This window comes from Crocodylus porosus, unplaced genomic scaffold, assembly GCF_001723895.1.
Source record: "Crocodylus porosus isolate Cpor-Errol unplaced genomic scaffold, CroPor_comp1, whole genome shotgun sequence".
In the NCBI taxonomy this organism is placed as follows: Eukaryota; Metazoa; Chordata; order Crocodylia; family Crocodylidae; genus Crocodylus; species Crocodylus porosus.
The window spans coordinates 45,929,088-45,944,307 of record NW_017728909.1 but is presented as its reverse complement, the minus strand read 5'-3'; the positions used below and the strand labels follow the sequence as shown (position 1 = coordinate 45,944,307).

The window sequence follows — 15,220 nt, the reverse complement described above, 5'->3', positions numbered from 1 at the left end:
TATATATAAAAAATATAAGAGAAGTGGATCATTGACTATTCTTAACCTGTGAATGTAGCTGCTTTCTACGATACTGTTTCTCTCCCTTCAGTAAGCAAGTTCATACCACCATGATTTCCTTTAGACTTATAACAACACTCCCATTAAAATGGGTCCTGAGCTCAAAAGGACATTGTGTTGTTTAAAGAAAAAGATTTTAAATAAACAGAGCAAAGAGGGAAATAAGGCAAAAAGTTATGAGGAGCAGGAATTGGAGATGAACAGATAAACAGATAAACTATCATGCACAGTCTGAGAATGGGGCAGAGGAATACCACAAACAAGGGGTGGGGAACAACCCGCAAGCCAACAGACTACATAGAAAGAAGCTGGTCTGGGGGGGGGGGGGGACTTGCACCAAAAATGTTTTATTTGGCATAGCAAAATCAGTTCTATATAATCTCTGAGGCATGAAACTGCTCCCTAGAATACTGATGACATTACATGCAGTAGCAACCAAAGGCTCTTTCATAGTCAAATATTAATTTTCCAGTTTATTTAAAAGATAAAGCACAAGTACATAAGCTTGTTATGATCATGTAAATCTGAAGTTAGTAATGTATCAATATGTAATGGTAAAGATAACTAGTTTATTATTATTTTGTGTGTGCATGTATACAGTAATAATATCAGTTTTCCACATAGATTACCTGAAAGCTGCTCTGGGGCTTGCCTCACAAGAATGTTAGATACTGATGTCCTGACCCTGTGCTGCTAAAGAAAAAACTTGATGGAGGTATTTGATGCATTGTATTTTAGAGCTCCACATACTACCTTGGCCCAGTCAAATCACCAAAAATTACCCAGACGTGTTTATTTTCTACATATTCATAGAAAGTCAAAACCAAACCCCAAATGAACTCAAGACTGCCAGCTGAGACTTATGATCATATACATCTCAACTCTTATTTGGTAAAAAAAAGCCTCTCTTTAAAACGCATCAGAGAATAAGCGAAGGCAGCAGAAACGTGAAATTAAGGAAAACAGTATCCACTACCAGTAAGTTTTTCTTCTAGTATACTGCACTTATAGCCAACTGCTAAATTGTATTTTGGATAGATCTGTTCTGGAAAGGAAGAATCTGGGTACTGACAGAGTATGATGTTAAGCAGAATCATACCTGGAACATAGGTTGCAGTTAGGGAAGTCTTATTACAAATGCTCAGTGTCTAAATCTGTAAGCGTTTCCCCATCATAGAGTGAGGAATGAACATGTCCTTTTCCATATTAAAAGCTACCACTACGTGACATTTTCTTGATTAATAGTATTATGTGCCTCACTCTTAATGATAACTAAGTGCTATGAACTTTAGCTAAGACTCTCAAAGGGCCAGCTATTTTGGCCATGAAGTTACAAGCTTCCCTAGCCAACTGGAATGCAATTTGGATTACCATGTTATGATTAATTAAACTAGCTTGAGATGGTTAAACACACACAGAGCCTATTAGTTCTCATAAAAATCCCCTAATCGTCACAGATTACAAACAGATATCGTATTTGCCCCAAGATAATCCATTTTATCCCAGGACAAAATACAAATATTCAGCTGTCCATGTGCATTGTCCTGTAATAAATCTTAAAAAGGCTCACATGATAAGAAGTACTAACAATTTATCCTGGGACATCACAAAAGGCATTGGAATGGTAATCCTGGGATTGCACCACTTAATGGCAAAAAGGCATCAATCCATTCAGCTACTTACTCGACCTTGATTCGAAGAGTGATGTGTGTACATAAGAATCCTGGGATTTTTCTGTTCCAAGACAAACACAGGCACAAATTGTCCAGGAACAAAACGCAACATCTGCTCCTAGCCACAAATACTTTCAGGGCTATCACAAATCAACATCTTTATTATAGGTTTTCCCTAGGTCCTGTAGACCTTTTCCTTGCGTTAATTTTTTTGTTAGTAGTAAAGTTCTCTGTGGATTTTGAGGGATGATTTTTGATGAAGTACATACGAAAGTTTCACATTCATATACAATAAAGAGACCAAAGACCCATGTGAAATTTGCCGTTTCAGAAAATACCAAGTAGTAAAATTCCTCTCACCGTTTTCTTTGGTAACTTAAGAGATAACATTTCTACCAAGAACATGACTACCTCCTGCTAAAAGGGCTTAATTTAGTCTGTCTGGCTAATCTTCAATTTTCTTGAAGATTCCTTATTAGGAATGACTATTTATTTGGTATCTTTTCTCTGTGACTTAAGACAGCAATGGAAAACTCAGGAAAAACTCCTTCACCATAAGAACAGAGGGACAAGGGAACCTGCTGCCTAGGGAAGTCATAGAATTCCATCCTTGAAGCTTTTCAGGAGGAGGAGGCTGGGTAAGCAAGCATCTATCTGAGCTAGTTTAGAAAAAGTAAGTCCTGCATCAATATGGAGTCAGACTAGATAATCCTTGAGGCCATCACTTCAGTGGAAGTTACCAGAGCCACAGAAATTATTTTTGTTGAACGAGAAGACATCAGTTTGGTGGTCTTAATTCAGTAGCACTAAGATCTAGCATTCCGTTTAAATCTACTTTATGACTTAAAGGTGTGTTCAGGAGAATTTTCCAGGATTCTTCAAGCTATGCCAAAATAGTTAAGAGAGGGAACTGAGAGATAACAGACCACAAGGGAAGGACTATCCTTCATATAGGGATTTGCTAAAACCCTATTTTTTCCTAGAGATTCTTCACTGAAGGGAAAACAGTAGAACTAATCTTAAAACACAGGATTCCTGCAATTATTGTAATCTGGAGGTGTATTCTTATATCATTCCAGACCAAGTACTCTCACAGAAAGAGTGCCCATGGTTGTGATACCCAATAAAAACCAACAACCTATAACTAAAATAAACATACTCCATTCATTGACTTCTAGTAGAAATAACTGCAAATAGTAAATCAGCAAGTAGTCATGTTTTAGCCAACTTCCACCTTTGGGAAAATTTTAGTGGGACAAAGTTCTTTGACTAATGCCTAAGAAGGACAAGAAATTGATTGTTGTATGTACATGTGATATTAACCAAGTAGCAAGCTTGTAAAATTTGTTAGCTTGAAAAATGCCTGAAGCAATTATCATGGTTATGCTTCCAAGCAAATATCTTAAACAAGTCTAGAACTTTGATTCAGATTCCTTGTTGTTAGGTACCAATGGATACATAATCCACATTTGTACATCTATAAAATTTAGCATTAGAAAAGTATTTTTAATATACTATGTTTGTTTTTAAAAGGTTTGGCTCTATAATGTCTAAAAGGATATAGACAATATGGTCATTAATCATGAAGGTCACTCCTTAAGCAATCCACCTCCATCTGTTTTTTTTCACTTGTTAATAACTTAGTGCAATTCTTGTGAACATAGTCAATGGAGGGAGGAGAGGCAAAAATGCATGGCAAGCTGTATGAAATTCTCTTCTGTAAACATTAGCTTGCTTCTTTAAAAATAGATTTGACAAATATTTATAGTAGAGGCATGAACTTATTTTTCACCAAGGCTGCTTGCAAACATGGAAAAAAACCAAGACCAAAAAACCAAAACAGCACTTTAAAACGCAGTATGCTCTTGTGCCAAGTCCAGCGCATGCCGCAAAGAGACAGTGCATTAGCTGCACCCAGTTTTCCTAATGTCTGTAGAGACTGGGTGCTGTAGCGGGACTTTTTTGGCTCTTTTATCTAATAGTTAACTGAATCGGCTTTAGATAAAAATGCTAAAAAGCCCCACTTAAGTGCCCAAGCTATACAAATGCTGCAGAGCTGGCTCAACCCAACACACTGCTGCTTTCAGTAAAGTGTAGTTTTTTTCCCCTATGTCTGTCAGTACCTTAAGTGTTTAACTTAAATGTTCCCGACTTTATGGATGTAGTCAACCACTTCCTAGTTCTCTTAAAATCAGTTCTACCCAATGCAGATTTCATTCCTGTACATGCCTATGCCCACCCATCTGACCGTACACAAGTCCTCTTCCTTCCTACAACCTACAATAGAGTATTTTTAAGAAAATTACAACTGTAAATATCTGAAAGATCTGTTAGGAAAATAGAACAATAAATTCCTGTTTTGGATGTCTTCATAAGCTTTACTATGTATTCCATAAATTCCTTAGGAGTTCCTGGAACTGTCACAGTGAAGAATGCCCTCAAAAGAAATTAAAAAAACCTTGAACTAAATGAAACAAGTTAAGGTTGGCTAAATTTTCTTTTAAATAAATAACTTCAACAGCAAAAGTTATTCTCATTATTTTTATTTTTGATTAATAGAATACTTCAGCCTAAATTAGGGAAATCCACAGAAGAGTACAGTTAAACCAGCAGGGTTTGGGGTGATGAGTAGAAAGAAGCAGGAAGCCTCTCCCTCTCTCTCCCCTAACAGCTGTTAAAAAGGGAAGAGATGGGAAAGGAAAGCACAACCAGGTGCTCCACAATACAAGAGACATTCCAGCCAATGTGAAGCCAAGCTCCCATTGTATGCTAGCAGGGTGTATGTAGCATGGTCTCCAGGAATTCTTCACTATGCATAAGAAAATAATTGAATATTAGAATTCTTCAGGAGGTGGGGGTAACATTTTGGAGCATTTTAGGTTAGTGCCACACCATTTGAGGACAGCTGAATTGAGTATTATATAAAAACCTTGCTATTGTTGAACCATAAATTATATATATATAATCCACATATCTAAGAAAGCAGGTTAATGGTGGTAAAAAGCCCCAAAAGCAAATTGTTATTTAGGAGGAAGCAAATATATCTCATGATATTCCAATATATATTGTATGTTCTTATGCCTTAAGTTAGTCAATACAGTTATTTAAAACTCAAAGCATTTTTTTTGAAACCCAAAATTTAGGAAGAATTCACTATAACCCACAAAATAGTTTTTATGACAATCTAATACTAAAAGTCAACTTAAATTTTTCAGGAAGAGTGCAGTTTCAATGAAAAATGACAAACTGATCTACTAAACAGATTTCTGCATACAAACTTTTAATGAAAACCCATTAAAGAAACATGGAGTAGTAGCAAGATTTTTTTTGTTACAGCATTGGATATACATGCAGCATTGTCAAATGGTATGCAGACTAAACAATAAAATATCTAAGATATAACCATAATTTGTAATAAATACCTACTTTTCAAAGTTCCATATTAAAATCTATTTGAATACAAAAATAAGTATTATCTTAACAAACAGGCAACGTATATATTTTCTAGCAAATTTGTTCTTTACTATCAAACCATGTAATAATATATATTCAAAGGTTTGTTAAAAATGGTACATCACAAAATTATTATACTGAAATATATTTAAAAGCTTATAATACATTAAACATGAGGTAACAGGTTCAAGTTCTGGTCGACAAGCTAGTTTAAGACTTTCAAGATCTGTCATAAAACCATAAAGTCTTTATATATTTACTCAAGCTTTTGAAAGCTTAAAGTTCTATTCAACTGTTCTATAAGGTATTGAGAAATGGAATAAAGCCAACACAAATGTATTGTGGGGGGCAGGTGGGGGGGGGGGACGGGACAGGAAGAGACCATATACATTTTAAAAAGTGACTGGGAAAAGTAAAAAACACTTAAGATCACCAACCTGCCTATTCAATTATAATCTTTGCTCCATTTTTCTAAGACTGAATAAGAAGCATTTCCTGGATTATTCACAAATGCAATTAAAAGCTACCTTTAAACACTAGGTGTAGTCATGTCAGACATAAATATTCTCTCAATTTTTTGTAATTCTTAATTCCCCCCCCCCCCACACCAAATTTCAGTACTGAAACCCCAGCTTTGGATTTTGAGGGTGTGGAAAATAAACAAAAATTAAAAATGAGGACAAAAATTTTAAAGTTTTCTGCCTGCATCAAGTTCTGGAGCAGTTTTCTTTAATGTACATTACACATCAACTTTAATTCATCTGTATGTTCCTGAAAATTTGTTTGCACCTGCATTACAAACCATCTAGATAGAATTAAGTAGTAAAGGGTCAGGGAAAGGCATTCATGACAATTAAAAAATGCTAATGATTATAGTTTAGACTATATTTCAGTTTGCTTTATATCCCAATTTTCAGCGACATTATGGTGTGTACTAGACTGACTAGGAAAGGATGACACTGAACTGCTTAATAGTAATACACAATAATTCAGTGCTAACTACAGAAGTTACTTAAATATATACATTAGACAGGAAATGTAATTGTACGAGTTTATCTTTGTTAGTAAAGGTTGCATATGGTTTAGTATTAGTCTTCCTAAAATGCATGACTGCAGTCATATTGCTTAGGAACAATTTTATTAATAGTTTTCCACCAAGAATGAACTGCCAAGAAGTATTACTTAATAATTCAATGCTAACTACCAAGCTACCTCAAACATGTATATTAGGCAGAAGATGTACTCGCATGCATTTATCCTTCTGTGTAAAGCTGGCATACTGTTTAATATCAATCTCCCTAATATATTTGACCTCGGTCATACTGCTTATGGACAGTTTTAAATAGTTTAAAAAAAAAAAAAAAGTAAGGATAATCTGATATGACTGGACTAAATTCTAGTTGATTGAGCTCATGGGACATGAATGGAATTGCATACATATAATAAAAGTGGAATTTGTCTCAATATTTTAAATAATTCAACTAAAGAGATGAAAAAGTTAAAGTTCACCTAACAGCATAAACTATGCAGTGATACTGAGGCTGGCAGTCAGACTTTGGGTACAATACAGACAAAAAGTAACTAAATAGGAAAGCAGTCCAACCTTATGCTGCTGAAATATTTGGCAAGCAGGCAAAATAAAATACCTCCACTACCTATGCAAAGAAGATAGAAAGAGGAAAGGTTATGCCTGCAAGTGGGAACATAGTTGCAAATGGGAACTTATTTTGCAGATGTGCAAACTGACTGAACACAACTAATAGCAAAGTTTCAAACTGAAACACCATGTCAAGGTCTAGGTAACCCCCAAATCATGGAAAAAGCCACAAAAATCATCTTCTGTGAGCAAACCAACCCTTCAAACAGCTCTACCATTAGCACATCAGATTCGAGATTCTTGTTAAACTGCTTCACAGTCCTTCATGACTCTACTCCTCTCTTACTTAACTAAACTGACTGCCCCACTTCCTCTGCCCAGTCACTAAATCGAGGCTTATTTGCCTATTTGTCAGCTTCTTTCATGCTGCTCCTGTGCCTGTTTCCCATGGCCCTGTGCATGTGCTACCACTACCCTCTCTCTGTATTCAAGTCTTTTGAAGACCCACAACTACTGGAAAAACTAAGGAAACGTGTTGTATTGTCAACTCTGAAAAGTAACTGGAAGTAATGTATATATTCTGCTTGTTGAAAAAAAATAGACTTGATAAACCAATTTTACCAAAATACAATCACTATCTTTAATTAACTATGTTGTAGTGGCTTCTCTCACCTTACCCTTTTTGTGCTCTACTTACAAAGTTGGGCTAGGCCTTCTTTTCTGTTTGAAAAGCTCTAACAAGTTGTTTACATCTCTGGAAATAACACAAACACACACTCTGACATACAGAAAAGAACGCTCACATGCACTTCATTGTGCTAGAAATTATCTTTGTCAGGCAAAACAGATATCAAAACATCAGCTTTGTCAGTTCACATTTGCAAATGAAAGAGCCCTGTATTTGACCACTCCAGAACAGCAGTAATTCTAGAAGTGCACTACTGTGACAATAGGAAGGTATACGTGCTTTGTTCTGTGTAGTTGTGCTATGTTCATAACCCACCAGTGGTTATCAAGGCATCAGGAGAAACAAAGCAGTGACAGGTAAAATGACCCAGAGATCTACTCCATAGTGCCACTGAAATAAGGCAGGCACTACTGGGCAGAAGGAATGCAGGAAGGAATGTGATCCCGTATCTGTAGTTTAGCTCTTGTGAATTGCCCGGTTAATCTGAAATATTTAGCATACGTTGTAAGTGATTTTCTTATGGACATCTCAAATTAAACTACAGAGAAGGGCTATCAGCATACAGCACTACACCATCTGGCACTACATCTCTCTTATTTGCCTGTTCAATACTGCAAAAATCCCACCTCAGATCCACACTTAACCTGCTAACTTACTTCTGCAGTCTAATTTCAATCTGTTCTGTGCATGCACTCAGGATTTGGTCCATTGAGTTTCATTAAATCTAATGACAAACAACTGCATAGCATCAAGGCAAATCGATTTAACTAATTTTCCCAGAAGTAAAATCTATTTTCCAACTTAATATAGCTGTTCTTAGAAAGTGTCATTATTGGTCTATTTAAAAAAATATATATATACTTAAGTCCAATACATTAAAGATTGCATTTGCATCATCCTCCATCAAAAAAAATAACGACAAACTTTCAAATGAAGCGTTTTTGGAAAGAACCGTTTAAAAACCAAACAAATAAAAAAGTACTCACTCTCTCTCAATGTGAAAAACCAGTATGTAAATAAATAGCCACATATGGGCCTTTCAGTAGAAATAAAAAGTATAGCCTATTGCAATCTTTATTTAACTATAGGTGTAAGCTACCTAAATTCAGCATAAACTAACTTCACAAGGTCACTTCCTTTGCATTTTCCTTTTCACATTTCTCAGAAACATGAATGGCACACTGGCCAACTTGTAAGAAGCCTTAGCAAAAGAAATGCTGGTCCTGTGAAAAATCAGTCGCCATAATAAAAGACCCTCACATACAGAGAGTCAATACCGGAAGACCAATACTAGCTAGTGAAGCCAAACAGTACAATAGAATACTGAGAACAGAAAACTCACAATACATACATGAAGATTTTGCAAGACAAGTTATGCAACTGCTGTCATAGAATTTCAAAAAGTTACAAGTAATATTACATATGCTTAGTTTAAAAAAACATCAAAAAATAATGTGTTCAGTCATGCTCAATGTAGATGTACGTTCAATTGATATATCAGAAATAATTATTTACAGTAAATGTAATAGGAGAAGGCAGTTCATATAAAGTTCCCAGTTTGTTTTCTTTTTAAATACCATAACTGGTGTTGCATTTTACTGCTTCTTCTTTTCACACAAAAATAGTTTTAGAAAATTCAAGCACATCTATATAACAAGTTTAAATAAATCCATTATACAGAACAGATTTATGATATTCCTTCCTCATGCACATAGCAATGTCTCTTACAAAGCACCATTTTTTCTACATACACGCACACACACATTGTAAATCCATTGGTAACAGTTCAAGTATGAAAAAATAACACAATCACTCTACTTTAAAACGTAATTTTTCTTAGTGCAGAATTATCACTATTGTAGCATTTGAAAATATAAGGCGAGGGGTTTTTTTTTTTTTAAGATAGTGATTAACACATTCTTTATAAGGGACAAAAAACTGAATTTTTGAACAAATTTGAACAAATTAAAAAAACTCAGTGTCTGCTCACAGAAAAAAAATCCCAATTTTTTTTCGTGCTTATTTCTCAAGGTTCTGCTGTCTTCCTGTCTTTGGTACCATGCAAGAGTTTTTAAACTTTTGGAAGAATTTCTCTGGGAGAGTCAAATCCATAAATTTCTGAAATATCTAATATTTCAAATGTCGCCATAATTTTTACTAAATATGTAATATTTTCCCTTGCTCTCAGTATCTTCTGCTTAGATAAGTTGTCCAAATATTTATGATCATTTCTAAGGGTGCCTGTACACAAGTGAGGAGGCTACTCCAATGCTCTGTAATTACAGCGAGTCAGAATAGACTCTATTAATCTAGTCTGCTGGAGTGTGGTAATTACTGTGCTCCAGCAGCCTCCTGCATCTCGTGTATCAACATCCCTGTGCTTAAAAATGGCAGTGGGGGTGCTTGACCTAAAGCTCATTTAGCTAGCTCATGTTCCCCCACTGCCATTTAAGCTCAGGGACACTGATACATGAGACACTGCAGTGCTTTAATTGTAGCAGCTCCAATTAAAGCACTCCCTCCTCTCCCCCCACCACGCTGCTGGAGCATGTGTAAAAAGTGCCCCAAGATACTAGTTAGATCTAATTTAGCTCAAGACTTCCAACTTCAAATAAAAAAATTGCCCCAACTTTTCTAAGGGGCTGTGAAGGAAAGCATGCTCAGTAGAATTCCTTCTTAGAGTACAGCTGTAACTTTCTTTTATACTTTCTGGCGGAAAACCCAGATGAAGAATATCTGTCAGAAAGATGTTTAATTAGGAGGTTGTTTTAAAACTATAATACTTCAGAATTAAGACAGACCTCATTTTCTAGCAACTTATCATCAAAAGCCCAATATCTAATTTGAAACAATTGATTTTGCTAAGGTCTTAGGCATTAAGTATTGATTCCTGTTAAAGGGACACACCTTGTGCTCAGGAACTAAACTGCTTGTAAAATAATGTTCATAATGTAAAAGAAAATCTAAAGATACCAAAACACAGCAGATTTTTCAATATTATTTTTCGGGGGGGGGGAATAACCCCACAAACCTACTGCAAGCCTAGAGTCAAGTCCCATTCTTTTTTTTAAAAAAAATTAGATTCTTTAACTCATAACTGTTGCACTTGGGAGTCATCTGAAGGGAAAAAAGATCCACTTAACAACAAAAACAAACATGTATTACTTAATCAGGATGTGTGAATTGAATCTGTACCTATGTGTAAATGGCAATGCATTCTGGGTTGGTTCAGCCCTTGGTTCTGAGTTTTGTGTCACTTCTGGAGTTGTTCTTTCATCATCTGTTCCATTAATACTTTCTGGTGTTAAAGGAGACTGAATATCTCCTCCTGCTGATTCCTTAAGTAAAGAAAAAAATAGAATTATACATTGAACTTATTTCACAATGTGCGTACAGAAACTAACCAAATTAACATAAGTGAATGGTTATTAATTTTAAGGTGATGTTAAGGTGAGGCTCCCCGAAACCATCCATCTTTTTCTATAAAGTCCTATGGTTTATACACAGAGTATGCATTAACATGCAACACACAGTCTCCTGCTTTTTGTTTTTCAGGAACTCTTTTTCTGCCCTTGTTTTCTCTTTAAAGTTGGTACAGACTTAGCTGTTGGCATTTCTTCATACCCACAACCACAACTGTTACCTTTTATCTTATATTCTAACAGTATGGCAAATTGCCTCACTTGAGGATCATCATCTTGCTACAAATGGAAATTAAAGGTGGAAGCATCATTGCTGGTACAATCGCATCTTTGCCCGCACAATGAAATTAGAGCTTCACGTGAGCTTGCCTGCAGTCCTTCCTCAATCCGAGTTGCCTACCCTAACTCATACTGGCTAAGACACCTTGATTACATAGGAGCTCACTTAATTCCCCCAGGCAGGTTCCATTACTGTTAGGTTCCTGGACTCCTGACCATGTTTAAAACTTATATTCTAGGGAGTGAACTAGTACTATTTGCATCATGCCCATCTATGGCGCCACACTGCATATGCAGGAGGCATTCCCTGCACTACTACCTTGCAGCATGGGTTGCGTTTTTTTGGTTTTTGGGGGGTTTTTTTGTTTTACTCTGGGAGAGAGAAATGTGCCTTTTAGGGCTGTGTGCACATGAGCACAGATGTTAGTTTCCCCGGGCACAAGGTGTGCTCCTGCTACTTGTCCCCAGGGAAACAAATACCTGTGCTTCTGTTGACGTGGCCATAAAAAGAAAATTTCCATCTTCCACTTCCACTCAGTGTTCTGTACAAAACTGAGCTAAATTAACCTCAATGGGAATCAAAGTGATAACCTTAAAGAAACCTTGAAACAACTGTTTTAAATACATGAGCCTTTTTGAGCTGCTACTTTTGAATCCAAGATACTCAATTTCAGGTTTTGAGAAACTTGAATCAGACAAGAAAAGCTCCCACACGATTGTTTTTAATAAAACTGAAAGGGATATTTTCCTTCCCCACAGGAAAGATATTATTTATGTCAAACCCTCAAGGTCAGAACTGTACTTTGCTGTCAATTTTACTTTATTGCAGGGCCAACAGTGTAGTGAAGTATTTAATCATTTTTGATTTACATACAGAGTGTTCACCTCTTATTCAATGACTTGCATTAGTGGGGTGATAAGGACTAATTTTAAAAAAAGATAAATTTAGAAACACTTGCCTCATGTTGATGTTCTATTACATGCTTGCAAAATGACAAAAACATATATAGGAGAGCCAGTCCGCCTAGTGGTTGGACTAGGTGGTCACCTAGGATGCCAAAATTAAATGCAGAACAAAAAAACCCCAGGAACATCATTCTAAATAACAGCCCTAGCCGGCTACACCTCCACCTTAGACTAAGACCTTTGGTTCAGTAAGGGGAAAAAGATCTCAGAGGAAAGATCACTAGAAGATGAACCCCTACTCCTACATCATCTTATAGCTTTATTTTCGTCTATATTGGAAGTGGTGGGGGTGCCGAGGTACATAGTTCGCCTAGGGTGCCAATTACCCTTGGATCGGCCCTGCATAGAAGTCTCTCTCTCACACCATCATACCCAAGTCCAGAATGGAAGATAATTGGTTCATATAAATAGGGAATAACTGCTAGTTTCTTTCAATGCTAACCTTAAAATTTTGTAATCCAAACTACATTGTTTGCACTCTAAGGCCAGGTACAGACATTATACAAAATTGGCATAAATGACCAAAAATGGTCCTCACCCATAAAAGAACAGAAGTCTGGTGCTGATAGACTGGTTTACAAATGGCAGAACCTAGTCTAAGATAGACCTAGATCAATGAAGTATCAGACTTAAATCGGTTTACACTAGACTAACCTATCAAACTTCTGTACCAGATTCATGTTAGGTCACTGTCCTCTGGCATCCTAGGCACCTTTATGGCCCCCTCCTCCCACTAACCTTCCCTCATGGAGATGCAGTGGCACTTGCTGGGTACTCAGCTGCTCTGGGCTGTCACAGATCTGAGTCAGCACAGACAAAGCTAGTCGGGGTGCCGGGGGGGGGAGGAAGACACCCTCCCTTGCCTTTCATGCAGCCTCACCTCTCCAGCAACTGGCAGAGAGGGGTGGAGCTGCATGACAGACAACCCTCACAACTAATCTGTGGTGAGGGGTGGAGGCCACAGGGCCCCCTTGGCCAGAGGCATAAAGGAGCCCCAGGCATGACAAGCCCTTGAAAATGGCAGCTGGCCCCATGATCTGTTTGCAAAAATCAGCTGGCTGCCTCCTCAAGTTGTATAGACCCCTACATATTATGTTATCCTATGTAAAATAATTAGTTAGCCAAAACGTTGTTCTTCAATAGACAAACCAACTTCAGCTGAAGTTAAATGGAATTGTGTAAGCATATCTGGAGCTAGAATTTAGCCTAAACATTTTTTTTTAAATTACCTCAAAAGTACCTTAAAAGTGACTTAAAGCAATCTTCAAACTTTCAGCTAGAACTAGTTTAGAACTTGTTTTGAAATAAAACACACTGGGCACATATACATATACCATTCAAGATACTTTAGCCCAATTTAAGCTGTATTAAGGGCACATATCTACACATGCATGCCCTTAATGCACCTTAAAAATGGCAATTTTGGGCTATTCGTGCCTAAATTTGATACCAGCAAAAACAGGTATCAAATTTAAGTTCAAATACCCAAAATGCATTAACACATGTATAGCTGCATTAAGTATTATCACTAGCTTTAGTCCCACAGCAGTCTGTACACATGGTGTTAATGCACTTTAACATGTGCACGTGTAGACACGAGCCTAAACCACCTTAATACACATTAAGTTAATGCACATTAAATTTAGGCATGCCTAAATGCACATGTAGACATGCCCATTAAGACAAAAAGCTATTGTGGTAGAGCACAATTGTGATGACAAATTAATATAAACAAGCCTCTTTTTGACTAGTGCAGCCAAACCATCATTGCACATGAATCCATGACAGAATACTGACAGACTAAAAGAACAGATCAGCTCCTACTGGGTATTCTTCTACCCTGTATTCCACAAAATACAAAAATGTGTGCTCCCACATAGTTAGAACTAGCATTAAACTTTAATTATTTACCTGAAGGTAATTTTACTGAAAGGATAAGAAATTCTCTCTTGCCTTTGGAAGCAAAGAACATTTCTAAGATGACTTTTAAAATTCTTACCTCTTTAATTAGTAGCCACTCTAATTAAAGGCCCCCCCTCACACTCTCCAGAGCATGTATAAAAGTACCCTATGAAGGCAAGTCAAATTGCCACATACAGGACTGATTTTTGAAAAGTATATATTAATATAATGTGATCAGTAAAACAAATTGTATTGGAGAAGAAATATCTTTAAAAAAATGTAATATAAAATCTAAATATATAGTATACAAAGAATACATAGAATAATGGCATGGAGGCTTTATTGGTCCTTGTTTGTATACTCACACTACAAAATTTCTACTGAATGCTTCCACAGTTTTTTTTCCCCCCTCAAAAGAATTTTACTTAACTGATTTTACTTAACTGACCTCATACAGAAAAAAAGAAAAAAGCTATTTTATTTTGTTTAGTTTAGTTTAGGTTTTTTGTTGTTTTTTTTTTTAAAGAAAACTATAACATTATTTAAGATTTCTACAAATCATTACTACTTTAAAGGCTGCAGGTGGGTGGATACTAAAAATACGGGGGGCGCAAATCCTTTAACAGAGTAGGAAACATTCTTCGCTCTCCGGTGGTATAAAACACTATTTAACAGTAACAATAGCTTGGAGTATATTGGACCTTAAACTCACTAGTCCAGGACTTAATGCTGTTTCTCAGCTCATGCCACATACAAGTTTCCAGGGACACTTAAGAGATGCAGCATCAAAAAATGGCCCTAATAAAGATAACGGGTAGAGAGAAAATGCTGCTATCAAAAGTGTATAGCAAGGACAAATTATTATCAATATAACTAATATACAACTGGTATAAATATACATACTAAAAACATAATTGTTGGACTTCATAATTTTTGGTATAATATAAGCATAATAAGCTTCACACAATACTATGTACCATCTGCTTATATTTAGTACATCTATTGAAAATGAAAAATACTTGACTGACAAGATAATTGAATTTCACATTACTTTGCTTAAAAAAAAAAATTAAAAAATCCTATCCAACTGTATATAAAAAACCACTATGCAGGACACCTGTATTTACTCAACTACAACATGAGACTTCCCCCGCACCCTCACCCCCAACCAGCATGGGAA

General features: G+C 36.2%; 1 protein-coding gene across 1 annotated transcript in view; it reads right to left on the bottom strand.

Moving 5' to 3' along the window:
• The window catches only part of HOMER1 (homer scaffolding protein 1), a 149,883-nt gene that overhangs the window by 65,927 nt on the left and 68,736 nt on the right, over positions 1-15,220 (bottom strand). Inside the window, exon 5 of the mRNA XM_019532195.1 lies at positions 10,667-10,809. Within this exon, the coding sequence (XP_019387740.1) occupies positions 10,667-10,809 (143 nt within the window). The remainder of the gene's footprint in view (positions 1-10,666; positions 10,810-15,220) is intronic.